A 17,846-nucleotide genomic window follows, 5' to 3' on the forward strand; every position below is an offset into this window, starting at 1 on the left:
CCGAGAATGGAAGTGGAAACATCAATAAATTCTACAAAAAGTTAAAGGACTAACAGTAGTATTAACAACTTCATGTCAACAAATTAATGACGTGGGTGAAAGGCACAAATTCCCAGAAGATACAAATTATCATGACTGATGCAAAATAAACACAAAATTGAATAGACTTTTAACAAATCCACCCAATAGTTTGTACATAAATTATCTACAGAACCATTTTTCATAATAGCAGAAACAAAGAATGCAATCTATATGCACATAAATCAGTTACCTCACATGGCATAGAGTTGTAGTGGTTTTGTTTAAACATGGAAAACAGTCTGAATCCTCACTTTTACTATTTATTTAAAAACAACAGTTTTCCAGTGAAAATTTCTGATAGAAAAATACCTAACTGCTGACTTCTATGAAAACCCTCCATATATTTCTAACTCAAAGTATACTTTTTTTAGAGTTCAAATTGAATATTAAATTCTGAGAAAACTAGTCATACCTGTCCCTAACTTCTGAATTACATGAGATGGGATAGGGCACTGTCGACTCTCACGACCACAGAGCTTCCCAGATGAAAACCGACGGATTATTAATCTTATTGTATGGGGCTTCCTTCCATCTTGGCATACTCTAAAATAAGTGGAAATAGGGAATTAGAAAAATACTACCTAAAGATTTTTTAATGGGTAATACCTCATTCATGTAAAAGTTCGAGATTTGGCAACTAGAAGGGTATTTCAGAAAGTTCATGGAAAAATCACATTAAAAGATAAAGTTTGATACCAAAAAAATACCTTGAACCCATGTATAGTTCTTCAAGTTACACTTTCCATGTGCTTTTTGAAGATACTTTGAAATTATATATATAATACATAACTAAGTACTAAGCAATAAAGATCCCTGAATACATAAATAAATATCACAAAGTCTAGAACACCAACACTCTGAAATTGTGTGAGGCTCTCAAGTCTCACTCAGAATTGAGTGCTGGCAAATGCAGAACAGAAACAGAAATGGGACATAATTGTAACAAGCTGTCTTATAATCCATATCCAAAATACAACCAAAAGCAACATAATAAAATTTGCAGAAAATTTAAGAAACTGAGAGAATCATTCACTGACAGAAGCAAATAAGTGAAGCATGCCAACATTTTGTAAGAATGAGATTTGTATGAATGAGATTTGTAGAATGAGATTACTAAAAGCAAAATGTGAAGCAGGCATGTGGCCTGGCAGTTAAGCTGCTGGTTTGGATCCCAACTTCCCATATTGGAATGCCTGAGGGAATCCTGACTGCTCCCAATTCCAATTTCCTGCAAATATGCACCCAAGGAGGCAGTAGGTGATGGCTCAGGCAGCTGGGTCCCTGCTACTCCCCAAGAGTCCCAAGCTTCTAGCCTTGCTCAACTCTGCCCCAGCTGTTACTTTTGGGAGATAAACCAGTAGACAGTTCTATCTCTGTCTCCATGCCATTTGAATAAGAAATTTAAAAAATCTTTTAATATTCTTATAAAATGGAATTACTTTTGTTAAGGAACATTCCCCAAATAGATCCCAGAGAGTCAGTAGTATCACCACTATCAGATTAACAGTGTTAAGAGTACTACCCTAAAAGGTAGTACTTAGGAAGGTAAGTATATATGCTTGCATATTAAAAGAAACCCATAAAGAGGTCTGCAGAGCACCTGCCATCCCATATGGGTACCGGTTCAATTCCTGGCTGCTCCACTTCCAATCCAGCTCCCTGCTAATGCTCCTGGGAAAGCAGCAAAAAATGGCCCAAGTGCTTGGGCCCCTGCACCCACGTGGGAGACCGGGAAGAAACTCCTGGCTCCTGGCTTCAGATTGGCCCAGCTCCAGCCATTTGCAGCCATTTGGGAAGTGAACCAGTGGATGGAAGACCTCTCTCTCTCTCTCTCTCTCTCTCTCTCTGCCTCTGCCTCTGCCTCTCTATAACTCTGCCTTCCAAATAAATAAACAAATCTTAAAAAAAAAAAGAATTCCATCCAAATGGTCTTGGTTTTGGTGTTGAAATGAATGTGTTAATGATATGAAAAATCTACTTAAAAAGCAGAAAATCTAATTAACTGGAAAAATAAATGTAATTAAAGAAAACATTTTCCTTAGTATATGCATGGCGATGCATGAAATACCAAACACAAAATGCAAGTATTGTATATCATTAAGCAAACTAAAATTGAAGATTCTGAATTAGTAAAATTAATTTTGTAGTAAGTAATTTTTTTCTTCTCTTATTCCTTTATTATAAAACTTGATGGCTGCTTAACGGGGTTAATAAAATGTTTTAAGTGGTTCCTGAAAACATGTTACTAATTTCAGGATCTTCTAATTAAACTTGTTCTAGTAAGTAATGATGCAATTCAAAGAGTGGGATATGCTAATTAGATACATTAGAAAAAGGTTACATCCTAAGCGATCTTAAACTAGTGCCTACAGTATGGATTAAAAATTATATGGTTTTACATTCCCTTCATACCTATAATATTAACCACCATTACTCCAGAAAAAAAATTAGCACACATACACACACAGGCAAATCACTTAGATAATATTATACCTCAACCACTAAAGTAAGGGGCCATGCTGTCAGGGACAGGAGACTGGCAAGCAGAAATATGAACAAAGAGTTATACTTGCTATTTCGTGGATTTAAAGCATCAAGTCTCATTTTAGGGCTGACTCTTCAAGTAAGAGAACCTGCAAGGCATACTCATATGGTCTATATACATGCAGAGCTTTCTGATGGCCACGTATTGAAGCACAGTCTTATATTTAGATGAGGTTGGGAAAGCTTTTTCTGCCAAGGGTCATTTGGGTATTTATAGAATCATTCAGGCCACACAGAACTATCAACTGAGAAATTAGTCTGTTGGGGCTGGCACTGTGGTGTAGCGAATAAAGCCACCACCTGCAGTTCCAGCATCCCATATGGATGCCAGTTCGAGTCCCGGCTGCTCCACTTCCAATCCAGCTCTCTGCTATAGACTGGGAAAGCAGTACAAGATGGCCCAAGTCCTTGGGCCCCTGCACCGGCTTGGGAGACTTAGAGGAAGCTCCTGGCTCCTGGCTTTGGATCAGCGCAGCTCTGGCCATTGCAGCCAATTGGGGAGTGAACCAGAGAATGGAAGATCTCTCTCCCTGCCTCTCCTCTCTCTATGTGTAACTCTGCCTTTCAAATAAATAAATAAATCTTTGAAAAAAAAAATAGATTGCTCTAGATTTATTGAAAGTCAAGTCCCGCCTGCAGATGCCTTGGCAGGATCAGATTTCCCCAGCTTAAGCAGCCCACAGGCCAGACGCCGCCCCCTCCTGCACCCTGATTTAGATGAAGCAGAGTGAATGATTCTGGTTGACTAGCACACTCACACGCCCATCCTGAGTCACATTGCTGGAGTTGAGTCATACAGTGAGCCCCAGCTGAGTGAAGCTTAGCAAAGCACTGCATGGCCCTGCTCAAAGCAAGACAGCCAGGCTGCATAAACTCGTAGGAAATTTCACTTCACAGTTTTCTCAGACTCAGAGTCATTTGAAAACCATTTTCCCTAGATACAGTTAAATCACCAGGGCCACTAAGAAACACATCTAATGCCAGCTGTTATACCTCTAACAATAAAGAGAGAATCACAAATTGGGGGAAAAGATACCCCCACTCTTTTGTAGAATATTGAGAAATACATGTATGATGACTACTAAGGAGCACCAGAAAACTAAACTTGCTCAGTACTTTATGCTATTTGTACACTGCTAGTCCCAGTGGACTCTCATCATGTACTTATAGATCAGAAACCCTGCACACACTCACACATGGCCCATCTATCCATTCCTTCCTTTGACTCTGTTTTCTTTCACATAATCTGAGGCAAAGGAGATATGAAGGATTTTTGGAATTGTGACAAAATAAATCCTCTTTGCATTTTTTTCCCCTCTTACTGAAAATCAAGTAACTATTAGGTTGAGGGCGAAGGCTCTGCAATTGCCACAGCAAAGAAAATTAAAACTTCCTTCTCATCTAAGGACTAGAATAAGCCTAGGAATATCAGAGATAGCCATAAAATCTCTTTAGGAAACTATCTGCAACTCAAAATCCACAGTACAACTACAGTGTCACTACAATTAAGACCAGTGGAGGTAGATGCCTTCAACGTAGTTAACAAGACCTATGAATATCTTTGTGGTAGTTTTGAATGCAGAGAAATCCAGTGAAAAATGTATCTTTACACGATCTAGTTTCCAGTTAACCTGTAAGTTCAAGATAAAATATCAAGCATCGTTTCCACACTCTATAATGAACAAATGTAATGAATGACTTGGAAACACAGACTGAAAATCACCTGTTCAAAAGACTAGTAAGCAGTTCTTCAATCTTTTTTCTGACTTCAACTTCAGATGAACATTTTTTAAATGAATCTTCTTCACTAAAGGACTATCAAAGAAAAATGAAGATTTATATAAACTCAAATAAATACATCCAATTGTCAGTATGTAAGTCAAATATTCAACACATTCTTCACTAACTTACCTCCTGTGCTTAGTTTGAGACATTTAGTTCCCATTTATGTTAACTGCTCTTATCTGCAAGTTATTGTAGTTCACTAGAAAGTTATAAAGCTCTATTATCAATTCCAAACTTTACTGTGAGATTATAGCAACATTCTTAACCCCCTAGGACTACTCAAATCTGAGTTTACCCTTACACATATTATTGAACCTTTCCAAAGTACAGCATCTTCCACCTAAGAAGAGAAGGAAAGAAGGGGGAGGACTGAATGAATAAATAACAGTACTACCTACCTGAAAGTTCGTTGTGTAGACTATATAGACTATAATGTATATAAAGCACTTAAAACGGTGCTTGGCACATAGGAAAAATGCCAATCAATGTTAACTATGTCATTATATGTGTCCCCACTTGCTAAATCACTGGGTTACTTTGAAAACAAGATTTTTGAAACATTAAAATGTTTGCCTCCTAGTATATGGAATATAAGCTTGTGAAATTAAGTTGTATTCCAAGTAGCTAACTAGAGACATAAAAATATCAACACTTAAGATTCAACTTAAGAATATTTATTAATCTACATCAGGCTTCTCACAGAAAGGGGATCATGTACTAACCTAGTAAACAAATTAAAAGAATAAGAATGTGGTACTAAACTTAGAAATCTTCATCTCAAACAGTATGACAATCAATGTTTAATGAAAATAACACCATCACATACCTGAGGTGGCCCTGAGGGTATCACAGGAGAGTTATCTTCTCCAAAACTGAGCTTCTGGATACGCAGAGCAACTGAAATTCCTAATTCCTTTTCTAATATTTTAGATGAAAAGGTTTGGAGATCATGCACACTAGTGATGCCCAGTGCTTCAAGACGTTTAGTAGTTTTATAGCCAACACCTAAGCAAAAAAAATTGCCCAGTGTTAAAGTAGTTTTATCCTTAAAATGAAGCTAATAAAATATATCAACTATATCTTTAAGTTCCATAATTACTATTTATAAAGATCAAACTCTGTTGCAACTTAGGTGGTTTCTTCCACCCAGGCCTCAGAGTTGTATGTATCTCTTTTAAGCCCTCACAATATGTAATATAATGTATTCAAGAATCATGGCTATTATTAATGCAAAAAAAAAAAGACTTTCACTAGAGCAATTAAAATTAATTAATGTGAGCTTATTAAGTAATCTAACTCCTATATAAAATACTACACAATTATCCACAAGTCATATCTAGCAATATTTACCATCCAGAACACAACCAAAAGCCAGGAAGGAAATAAGCAAAATATCTTAATAGCAAAACTATCACAAAGTTCTTGCACTAAAGCTCACCCTAATTTTATTCATATGAGAAATATTCAGACCAATTAGTGCCTCTTTATTCCTTTTCATTTTGTTTAATTTTTAAAATTAATTAATTTAGTTTCTAGTGGTAAGCAAGGTAGCAAGATTTAATGGGTTATGGCACCTGTCAAGATGATGGGCACCTGTCCAGATGGATCTGAGAAAGTGCCCAGTCATTCAGATGGGGGTAAAGCATGGTTACAAAATTTAACACACAGAATAAACCTGTCAGGCCAGGTGGGCATCTCAGGAAAGAGCTGAGTGCCTCATTTTTAAAAATAACAATAATCTGGGGCTGGCATCGTGGCTTAACAGGTAAAGCTGCTGCCTGTGATGCCATTATCCCTGGATGCTACACTTCTGACCCAGCTCCCTGCAAATGGCTGGAAAAGCAGCAGAAGATGGCACAAGTGCTTGGGTCTCTGCACCAGGTGGGAGACCAGGATGAAACGCCTGGCTCCTGGCTTCGGCCTGGCCCTTGTGGTCATCTAGGGAGTGAATAAGTGGTTGGAAGGTATCCCTCCCCCTTTCTCTCCCTCTGACTTTCAAATAAATAAAACAATAATCTATGGTTATCTGATTTCCTTGCAAAGTAAAAGCAGTCAATCAGAGGAGACAGGTATACAGAGGGAATTACTAATGTACAATGACAGATACTTTCACAGAAATATAAGAAGGCTGGCAATTTAGCAATATGGACAAAGTAGAAAGTCTGTAAAAAAAAAAAAAAAGCTACAAAATCACAAGCATAAAGCCAAGTAAAAATTTCTGTACACTCTGTACAGTATTTAATCCTTAATGACATTAGTCTTCAGAATACAGAGTCATACAACACACTTGTAATTTTACTACGTTAAGGAAGGTAAGGCATATATAATACATTTTGGAATCACCAAAACATGGGTTAAAAATGTAAAGTTATAGGGCCGGCTTCATGGCATAGCAGGTAATGCTACCACCTGCAATGCAGGCATCCCATATGGGTGCAGGTTTGTGCCCTAGCTGCTCCACTTCTGATCCAGCTCCCTGCTAATAGCCTGAGAAAAGGCAAAGAAGATGGTCCAACTGTCTGGGTCCCTGACACCCATGTGGGAGACTGGAGGAGGCTCCTGGCTCCTAGCTTCCGCCTGGCCCAGTGCTGGCCATTTGCGGAGTGAATCTCTCTGTAATTTTGACTTTCAAAATAACTAAATAAATCTATAAAAAATAAAATGTAAAATTATAACACCTAAAGGATTATTTCAATTGTCTTAGAAATTCACTTCTACAAAAGTTTAACATCTTATTCCCTAGCAATGCTAGAGAAATAAAGTTTAGCATATCCATATGACAATGTAGATATTTGATTTTCAAAGATACAAACTTGCCCCGTGACCTGAATACATCATTGAAAATGAAAACAGATCTAGGGACCAGCATTGTGCTGGAGCAGGTTAAGCCACTGCCTACAATGCTGATACTCATGTGGGTGCCTGTTTAAGTCCCAGCTGCTCCACTTCTGATCCAGCTACCCGCTAATTAGCCTGGGAAAGCAGCAAAAGATAATCCAAGTGTTTGGCTCCCTGTACTCATCTGGGAGACCTGGGTGGAGTTCCAGGCTTCTGGCTTTGGCCTAGCCCAGCCCCAGCCACTGTGGCTATTTGGGAAATGAACCAGCAGATGGATGGTCTGTCTCTCTCTCTCCTTTCATTGAAACTCTGGATTTCAAGTAGAAAAATTAAAAGAAAATAAAATTAAAAGATAATTTTATTTTGGTGCAAAAAATGTTAAAATTATAGCAAATATTTATAATATGATTTTTTTTTGAAAGTCAGAGTTACACAGAGAGAGAGGAGAGGCAAAGGGGGGGGGTGTCTTCCATCCGATGGTTCATTCCCCAATTGGCGGCAACGGCCAGAACTGTGCTGATTCAAAGCTAGGAGCCAGGAGCTTCTTCCAGGTCTCAGGTGTAGGGGCCCAAGGACTTGGGCCATCTTCTACTGCTTTCCCAGGCCATAGCAGAGAGCTGGATCGGAAGTGGAGCAGCCGGGTCTCGAACCACGCCCATATGGGATGCCGGTACTTCAGGCCAGGTGTTAACCCACTGTGCCACAGCACCGGCCCCCATAATATGCATTTTTTTAAAAGACTATTTATTTTGAAAGTCAGAGCTACAGAGACAGAAGGAGATACAGAGAGATTTTCCATCTGCTGGTTCACTCCCCAGATGGTCATAAGGGCCAGTGCTGGGCCAGGCCAAAGCCAAGAGTAAGGAGCTTCATCTGGGTCTCCCAAGTGGGTGGCAGGACCCCAAACACTCGAGCCATCTTCTGCTAATTTTTGAGGCCATTAGCAGGGAACTGGATTAGAAGTAGAACAGATGGGAATCAAACTGGTACCCATATGGAATGCCAGTGTTGCAGGTGGTGGCCTTACCTACCACATCACAACACCATAATACGCGTTTTCTAAAAGATTTATTTATTTATTTGAAAGGCAGAGCTACAGAGAGGGAGGGACAGAAAGGAAATGAGACAGTTTATCCACTGGTTCATTCCCCTAAATGATTGCAATGGCTAGGGCTGAGCTAGCCCGAAAACCAGGAGCTTGGAACTCCGTCCAGGTCTCCCTCATAGTTGGTAGTGGCCTAAAAACTTGGGCCATCCTCCGCTTCCTTCCCAGGCACATTAGCAGGGAGCTGGATCAGAAATGGAGTAGCCAGGACTGGAACTGGCGCCCATACAGGATGGCTGCAACACAAGCACAGGCTAAATCTGCTGTGCCATAATGCCGGTCCCTTCATCATACAAATTTTCCCAGAACTTTTTGAAGACCTCCCCTACTTCATGGTTTTCAAAATTTTTTGTATCATAGTAAACTTATCTTAGAAGGTTGGATAAAGGATACCAAAGTAGACAGATGGAAGTAACAAGTTCTAATATGTTAAAGCACAAGTGACTAATTCCCCATGTGTTATTTACTGTATGAAAAACTGGAAGAGAGGATCCAGTAGGATCCAAACACATGAAAAAATAAGGAAATGTAAAGGTTGGGGCCAGCGCTGTGGCGCAGCAGATTAAACCCCTGGCCTGAAGCACCGGCATCCCATATGGGTGCTGGTTCTAGTCCTGGCTGCTCCACTTCAATCCAGCTCTCTGCTATGCCTTGGGAAAGCAGTAGAACATGGCCCAACTCCTTGGGCCCCTACACCTGAGACCTGGAAGAAGCTCCTGGCTCCTAGCTTCAGATTGGCACAGCTCTGGCCGTTGTAGCCATCTGGGGAGTGAACCATCAGAGGGAAGACCTCTCTGGAAGAAGCTCCTGGCTCCTAGCTTCAGATTGGCACAGCTCTGGCCGTTGTAGCCATCTGGGGAGTGAACCATCAGAGGGAAGACCTCTCTCTCTGTACCTCTCTCTGTAACTCTTGTCTTTCACATAAATAAAATAATAAATCTTAAAAAAAAAAAAAAAAAAAAAGAAAGAAATGTAAAGGTTAACTGCCTGATTTGATCAGTTTATGTTGTGTATAGGTGTTAAAATACCATCCTTTACTCCATAAAAATGTGTATATATTACATGTAGATCAGAAATTTTAAAATGTAATTTAAAACTTTTAGAAAACTAAACTTAGCTTTTAATTCTCTTTTCCTATAAACTTTCTGAAGCACCCCTACAATTCTAACTACACAAAAGTAGGTAAAAACAGAAAAGTACTTTCACATATTTCCTAATACAGAGTTGCTTTAGAAAACATGTCTTTTAATTCTCCTCAAGAGACAAGTACAAGTGTGTAAGAATTAATTACACTGTATCTATACTTTTTAAAATTAAAGAAATGCAATAAAACCAATACATACTTTTCAAATGCATGTGTCTTACCAGGCATTTCCTTTATGTGGTTCAAACTATGCATGAGATCTTGACAACTCTCAGGTAATAAGACAGTTTGTTGATTTGGCTTAAAGACGCCAGAGACTAATTTTGCCAGTAGTTTATTAGAAGCCACTCCAGCACAGCCGGTGAGTCCCAACTGATTGTACATGGCTTCCCGCATCTCTGCTGCAATTTGAGACCCAACAAGTAGTCTGATGTGCAGGACATCATGCAGGTTTACAGCTGCAAAAACAGACAAGATTTTTAAATGTTACATCAAAAATTTAATTTTCCTTTTCACAAACCAGTTTTCGAAAGGTACAAGGTTTAATAATCTATACCCAAACCCTGTTACCACCACCACCACCAGTGTTAGCCATTTGACTCATCTCTTTCATTGTTCATAAGACTACTGCAAAGTAAACAAATACCACAGGGGAATGTCAGGGCCTGTGATAGTAAATGTATGCTGGGAGTGCTTAATTATTGACAAATTATGAAAACTGGCTTCATGAAAAAATTCTTACTGACACTGATAAAAATTTTACCACATTTACCTGTTAGGAAGCATAAATTATTACATAATGATAAAGTTAACACTACAGTTTTAAAGAATTGAATCTAAACTTTACACACTAGCTACATGAGCTGCTAAAAATAAATTCTGACGCACAATTTAAGAAAGTAAGGAAGAAAAGAAGGGAGGGAGAGGGAAGAAGGAAGGAAATATCATTATATTCTGAGAATTCTATCGCCAAACTGCACTGAATCTGTCCTCTCTGTATTAATGAGCCTATCCTTATCCTCAGGAAACTCATGCCTAAAAGGTTTACAGACAAAATACCATGAAATCTGCAATTTACTTCCAAATGCCTTAGTGATTAATCAATCAATCCATACTAAAAGCAAGATACAGCAAATATGCCCTAATGATAGTAGATGGTATATCCACGAGAAAGGAAACAACGAGTGTTCTCTGCCAACTTTTCTGTATGTTTGAAAACATTTTTAATAAAACATTATGTGGAAAAGGAAGAATTGATGAGTAATTACACACTTTCTATTTGGGATTTAAAACAAAGTTCTCTTTCTACAAGAATATGTTCTAATCAATGAAGTCTGGGTTTGCCTTAAAAAGTATATAGAAATACATTTGGGGGACGGGTGCTGTGGCGCAACAGGTTAACGCCCTAGCCTGAAGCACTGGCATCCCACATGGGCACCAGTTCTAGTCTCGGCTGCTCCTCTTCCAATCCAGCTCTCTGCTATGGCTTGGGAAAGCAGTAGAAGATGGCCCAAGTCCTTGGGCCCCTGCACCCATGTGGGAGACCCTGAAGAAGCTCCTGGATCCTGGCTTCGGATTTGTGCAGCTCTGGTCATTGCAGCAAAATTGGGGAGTGAACCAGTGGATGGAAGACCTCTCTCTATCTCTTTCCCTCTCTCTCTCTCTCTGCCTCTCCTCTCTCTGTGTAACTATGACTTTCAAATAAATAAATAAATCTTAATTAAAAAAAAAGAAATATATTTGAAACCTATTTGTTACTTAGCCCTTGTAAGCAACAAATGAGTACAGGTACAAAAGACACATAAAAAAATCATGCTTTCTAAAAATTATAGCTCTACTCCTTTCTTCTGTAGAGAACTAGACTAGAGATTAATGACAGCTCTACAAAAGAGGAAGATCAGAGGAAGCATATACTGAGGCCAAGCAGCAAGAGGTCATGCAAGTCTTACATAAAAACCAGTAGCTCGCCCTGATATGGAGTCAGCAGCAGAGTCACAAGATGTCTGGAAGCCTAATTATACACTTAACGGTGTCTACTGCAGCTTATTTTCAAACACAAACATCCTTGGAAACATCATCAGTCACTCATACCCTAATATTTGAAGGGTATGAACCATTCTGCTCAAAGCTACTAAGAGTTGGCTAAGATTCCTTGAATAGATTAAACAGAAACTTCCAGAAAACACTAGCATATGACAGGGAGACCTGGACAAGATGAGAGCGCAACACTGGGGTCTCAATGTCTCAAGGGAATAGAAGGGAATAAATAAAATACATCAAAGGCAAGTTTAGCCCACCTCACAATTCTCCTTAGAGATAGGATTAGGAGAATCAAAAATCATTCTAAAACACATATTTCTAAAAATCAAGAAAACTCATATAACAAAGGGTGACCTAAGAAGGGTTGGCTCTTAAAAATGAAAAAAAGAATCACTATGTCAGAGTACTGAGCTACACAGCACCAAAATCTCATTTTCTGCAAACTTAGTATGGAATAACAACAGCTAATTTTAGTTATACTGGACAGATCACTGACTAGACATGGCTCTCCTCCAACAAAAGTCAGAAATCTTTCAGAATGACACAGCAAGCTTAAACAGTAAGGAGTGGATGCATTTTTAGTTACTAAACAGAATGAGAAGAACTCACGTTGATTATTGTACACATGACCCGACACAGTCGCTGCAGAAAGTTCATCACTTGGAAGCTGCTGTAATCTCTTCTCAACTATTTCTGTCAGATCCACAAAATTTTCATCAAATCCAAGTCTCTCAACAACTGGACTAAATTCTTCCAGCAATTCTAGGTTGAAATAATATTAGAATACAGATGTAATTGAAGATATAGGTTTAACCATCTAACGCTTTAAGAATATATCAAATTTAATCATATTGTTAAGATTTTATATATATTCAAATTCCACAATATTTTTAAAAAGTCCTCAGTTAACTGGGATTTATTTCCCCTGCACCACATTTTGGGTAGAGACAATATTTTACAACAAACAAGTCCAAAAATGACATTTCCAGGGTAATTACTATGGTGATATATTTAGCTCATTCCTCTATAATTTTTATATCAGTAGTACATTAAATATCACTGTTTATAGTTAATTACAATCTCGAATCAGTGTCAAACAATTATAGTCTCCTTAGGGAAGTAAAACCATGTAATTTCAGCTGTACTTTCCACAAGTTTAAAAAAGGCAAAACAAAATAACACTTAACATCTTGAATTATTACTGAGTCAAACAGAAGTCATTTAATTTTGAAAATAAACTACAAGGCAGTATTTTGAGTAGCCAATCTCCAGCACATTCCTCAAGGGCAGAGAGGCAGAGACAGATCACAGCTTACGTGGCTTCAATGTCCAGCATCTAGTATAACACCCAGCCCTTAAGTCCAGTTTACTAAATGGAACCAAGGTTTAATTGTTTGTTTTGTTTTGTTTTTTTAATTTTTTGTATCTTTATTTATCTAAGACAGACAAAGAGAGGGAAAGAGAGAGACAGCAAGTAAGAGTGCTGGTCCACACTCCAAATGTCCTCAACAGCTAGGGTGGGCCAGGCTGAAGCCAGGCACTGAAAACTTGATCTGGGTTTCCCAAATGTATGGGCAGGATGAACTAGTTATGCCATTACCTCCCGCCTACCAGGATGCACATTAGCAGGAAGCTGGGATGAGGAAAGGAGCTAGGATCCAAACCAGAAACTCTGAAATGCGACTTAGGCATCCCAAATGAGTTTAACCAATAGGCCAAACACCTGCCCCTGAAGCAAGATTTAAAATAAACTCAAAAAGACTATCAATTCTCATACATGAAAGGGTTTCAAAAAGATCACAGAAAATGGAATTAAAGATAATGTGCTGGGGGGGCAGCATTGTGATACAGTGGATTAAACCACCAACTGCAAGGCTGACATCCCATATTGGAGCTGGTTTGACTCCAGCTCCAGCTGCTCTACTTCCAATCCAGCTATTTGCTAATGTGCCTGGGAAAGCAGTGGAAGGCAGCCCGAGTACTTGGGTCCTTGCCACCCACGTGGGAGACCTGGATGGAGTGCCAAGCTGCTGGTTTCAGCCTGGCCACATCCTTGTCACCGTGGCTATTTGGGGAGTAAACCAGTAGATGGTTTATTCTCTCTCAGTAGGGGTAAGCATTTGATCTAGTGGGTAAGACTGTGCTTGGGACCCTCACAAGCTATAGTGGGCTAACCTTAAGTACAAAATATGGCAATTTTCAAAACTTTAACTACAAATAATGTTTGATGCAGCAATGAACTTCTAGGAACTAACCTTACAGATATTCCCTTAAAAGTATGACAAAATTCTATATGAAAATATCTACTGCAGGATATAACAGCAAAATAACTGGTAACACTATCATTATGTATGTAGGGAAGTCATATTTATTATCCAAATAAGTAAAAGGAGGTCCTATAATTACAGGAGCAGGCATCTGGCATAACAGTGAACATGTCAGTGTGGGGGCGGGCACTGTGGTGTAGAAGGTTAAGCCTCTGCCTGAGCGTCAGCATCCCATCTGGGCTGCACCAGCATCCCAAGTGGCTGCATCACTTTGGATCCAGCTCCCTGCCAACGCACCTGGGAAAGCAGTGAAAGATGGCCAAGTACTTGGGCCCTTGCACTCATGTGGGAGATCTGGAAGAAGCTCCTAGCTCCTGGCTTCAGATTGTTGCAACCATCTGGGGAGTGAACCAGAGGGTGGAAGACCTTTCTTTCTCTCTGCCTCTGCCTCTCTGTAACTCTGCCCTTCAAGTGAACAAATAAATCCTTAAAAAAAAAAAAAGCAAAAGAAAAGAAATTTATACTTTTTAAAAATATTTATCCATTCTTATCTTTTAAAAAATATTTATTTATTTATTTGAAAAGCAGAGCCTCAGAGAGGGAGTGAGTGAGTGAAACAGACAGATTTTTTTGTCAATTGCCCATTTATACCTTTTGCCCATTTTTGTTGGATTTGGATTTCTGTTCCTTGTTATGATGTAAAAGCTCTTTCTATGCTATAGATATTTAACCCTTTCATCTAAAACCTCCTATAATAAAAGAAAAATTTTAACCATAGTAAAAAAGATAAATCAATACAAAGCTGATGTTTAAAAATGACTATAGGTGTCCTTAGGCATCTGAAAAAGATCGGTTTAGGACCCCACTTCCACCCCTCACAAATACCATAATCTGCAGATGCTCAAGTTCCTTATAAAAAAAAGGTATATTTGCATGCAATCAATACTCATCCTCCTGAATACTTTAAATCACCTTTAGATTACTGGTAATACCAATATAAATGTTATGTCAATACTTGTTATACTACACAGTCTCTGCAACAATGACAAGAAAAAAAATGCCTGTACATGTTCGGTACAAATGCAGTTTCTCTTAAAATATTTTAGATCCATTGTTGGTTCAATCTGTGGATACAGAACCTGCAGCTAGGGGGACAACTCTACATATTTTCAAATTTCTTCTAACTTACTAAAAATACTAACCCAAGATTCAAACTCAAATCTTATCATGGGGAAATGTACTGACAGTGTATTATACATATAAAATCTAAGACTAGACTAATATACTCATTATTTTGCTAATATTTCTTAAGAAACCAGCTTTTAATTATGTTGAGCAAACATTCCAGAAGCCTCTCCCACTATCATTAGTGCATTCAAGAACATACTTCTTCAAAATTCATTTAAGCTTAAAATATCTGACTTCCTTATGGCACACATTCCCATTTTCTTCCTTTCTTTAGATTTTTATTTATTTATGTTATTATTATAACTTATCTGTGGGACAGAGAAAAAAAAAACTCTCCCATTCAATGGCTTACTCCCCAAAGCCCAGCCTGGATCAGGCTGAATCCAGAAATGAGGAACTCAGTTTGGGCCATACGTGTAGGTGGCAGAGACCCAAGTATTTGAGCCACCACTTACTGCCTCCCAGGTTACATATAAGCAGGAAGTCAGGGATCAGGAGGCAGAGCTGAGGCTTGAACCCAGGCAAGCCAGGCCAAACGCCCACCTCCATTTTATTACTTTTAAATTGTTTTTCATTTTGCATGGTATTTACATAAACATCAGATATGACAGAGTTCCAATTACTTCTAACTATATATACTGTTGTCAACATTACTCACAATATAAAAATTCAATTCAGATAATTTTTAAAAGTAGCTAAGATCCATAATAAAGGTTTTAGGGAAAAGGAATTTGGCATATGATATTCTATATTTATTAAAAGATTTATGTAGTAAATAGGTATCCTGTAAAAAATACAAAATGTGTATTACAAATAATCTATACCTGTAACCTTATATGACATTTCTCTGTAACGGGTCAAGTCTTCTCCATTAACTAACACCAGCTGTGGACACTTTTCCTTTGCATCCTTGACAGTCATAAGTTTCTTAACTCCAAGTTTCCTAGCTTCATAGTTGCAGGTAACCACTAAATATTTCTGTTGGACCCCTATAAAAATAAATATTTTAGGAGGAAATCAAGCAAGGTTGAAGAAACACTTTAAAATATCAATTACTAATTCCATATTATAGCTGTATAAATTAAAATGCAATGTTTTAATAAGGACAAAATCTGTTAAAAAAAAAAAAGTACAGCCTCCATTCATCAAAAAATCTTCAAAGCAGAAATATCGGATTTTCAAGCAATCTCTCACACACAATTTATAAGATACCAACACATTATTTTTCCATATACCACTTTTAATCTTTCATTGTTCTGCCTACTTGGAAGAAGGAAAGTTATCATTAAATTACAAAACAGTAATAGTAATAAAAATTGCATATTGAGATGAACTATTCACAAGCAAGAATTATCATATCTACTTCTCAAATTTAAAATACCACAAATCAACAGTCTGTGGAATCTTTAGTGCTAAGATGTAAATCAAATCTCTATTTTATTCAAACACTACAAAATCACAGTATTGCTATGTAACTCATAAGTACTTCACCAAAAAAAAAAAAAAAAAGAACAGAGTACAATTAAATATTGGTTGCTGCCTGAAAAACTGCTATCTTCAGAGCAACTTGCCAATGTATGTAAGGCAAAGTTCTGTGTGCTGTAGCAATAGCTAACTATTGCTCTAAGGCTCTGAGGCGCTCTCTGCAATAAATGTCCTTATTATGTCCTTTTCTACAGAAGATAGCTGCGAGTTATTATGAGCTCTCTAATGAAATGAGCACATTACAATCATCTACACACCGCCTAAAAATCCTACTCTATTGATTTGAGAGTGTTAAACAAGTTGACAGTGCTTGCTACTTATAAAAGTAAGATTCATCTAAAATATGTAAAATACTGTAACGAGGAAGGAAAGGACTGCATTTTTCCCTTCATGTAAGACACCTGTTTCTAAAATTTTGGTATCATAAACAAGGCAAAGAAACATTATTTGTACATAACATTTTTAATCCATCAGATGATGCTCAAAAATACAATCACTGGGTCAAAGATCATAATCACCATTCATCAGGTAACTATATGAAAAATCACACTCGTAAATTCCTCAACTGAAAAAAGGAGTCTTTAAATGCAGAACTGCATTATATGGACTTGCTACTGTACGTACGCCACCATCTTGAGTTGGGTGTATATTATCAATGAAAGACTATTTTTCTCAAAGAAACTCACATCCCTTTCTTTCCAACAATTCATCTGTATTTCTTCATCACACAGAACACTTTCATTAAGTATTATCTACAAAGCACCTTATGTCACAATGCTACTAATCAAAAGTGCCTTCAGGAGAAAATATTTAGGTACTCTAATGCTAAACCCTTGAAAACTCTTAGAAATCCTAGCCTCATTCTGGCATGGGAAAATTTAGTAATCCCTTTGTTCTTCAGTAATCAACTGGGTTGAACTGGGATTAAACTAAGCCAGGCAAAAGAGGGTAGCAGCAAGTGAACCAAAATAGCTCTTTAGGCTTAAATTCAAAGAATCCTTCCTTTTTAAAATCTTTCCCAATTTAAGATATAAAAGGCAAAATGTTAAAGCAACCCAGCATATCTGTAAGTGGTCTTTAAGGTGAAACTTCTTGCATTTAAAAAGATACTTGTGGCTTGCGCTGAGGATCAGTAGGCTAATCCGGCGCCGGCACACCGGGTTCTAGTCCCAGTCGGGGCGCCGGATTCTGTCCCGGTCGCCCCTCTTCCAGGCCAGCTCTCTGCTGTGGCCAGGGAGTGCTGTGGAGGATGGCCAAAGTGCTTGGGCCCTGCACCCCATGGGAGACCAGGAGAAGTACCTGGCTCCTGCCATCGGATCAGCGCGGTGCGCCGGCTGCAGCACGCTGGCCGCGGCAGCCATTGGAGGGT

The 17,846-nt window shown here is 38.4% G+C and overlaps 2 protein-coding genes across 14 annotated transcripts in view; one reads left to right on the forward strand and one right to left on the reverse strand.

Moving 5' to 3' along the window:
• The window catches only part of STARD6 (StAR related lipid transfer domain containing 6), a 58,397-nt gene extending 47,290 nt beyond the window's left edge, over positions 1-11,107 (forward strand). The window contains exon 9 of the mRNA XM_089305123.1: positions 10,971-11,107. The gene's annotated coding sequence lies outside the window, so the exon portion shown is untranslated. The remainder of the gene's footprint in view (positions 1-10,970) is intronic.
• POLI (DNA polymerase iota) overlaps positions 1-17,846 on the reverse strand; it is a 40,672-nt gene that overhangs the window by 20,601 nt on the left and 2,225 nt on the right. For 9 of the 13 annotated variants that reach the window (XR_016213989.1, XR_016213988.1, XR_011379321.2 and 6 more), the window contains 6 exons: positions 15,817-15,981; positions 12,147-12,299; positions 9,719-9,955; positions 5,237-5,415; positions 4,349-4,440; positions 494-624 (listed from right to left, as the gene is read on the reverse strand). Coding sequence is in view for 8 of the 13 variants with exons in the window: in XM_051851202.3 (XP_051707162.2) it covers positions 494-624; positions 4,349-4,440; positions 5,237-5,415; positions 9,719-9,955; positions 12,147-12,299; positions 15,817-15,981 (957 nt within the window). In the remaining 5 variants the exon portion in view is untranslated. Of the gene's footprint in view, positions 1-493; positions 625-4,348; positions 4,441-4,561; positions 4,751-5,236; positions 5,416-9,696; positions 9,956-12,146; positions 12,300-15,816; positions 15,982-17,846 lie in introns of those variants that run through there. The other 4 variants (XR_016213991.1, XR_016213990.1, XM_089305120.1 and 1 more) reach the window with 3 other exon arrangements.

This window comes from Oryctolagus cuniculus, chromosome 10 (assembly GCF_051225735.1).
Source record: "Oryctolagus cuniculus isolate XC-2025 breed Fujian yellow rabbit chromosome 10, ASM5122573v1, whole genome shotgun sequence".
Taxonomy (NCBI): Eukaryota; Metazoa; Chordata; class Mammalia; order Lagomorpha; family Leporidae; genus Oryctolagus; species Oryctolagus cuniculus.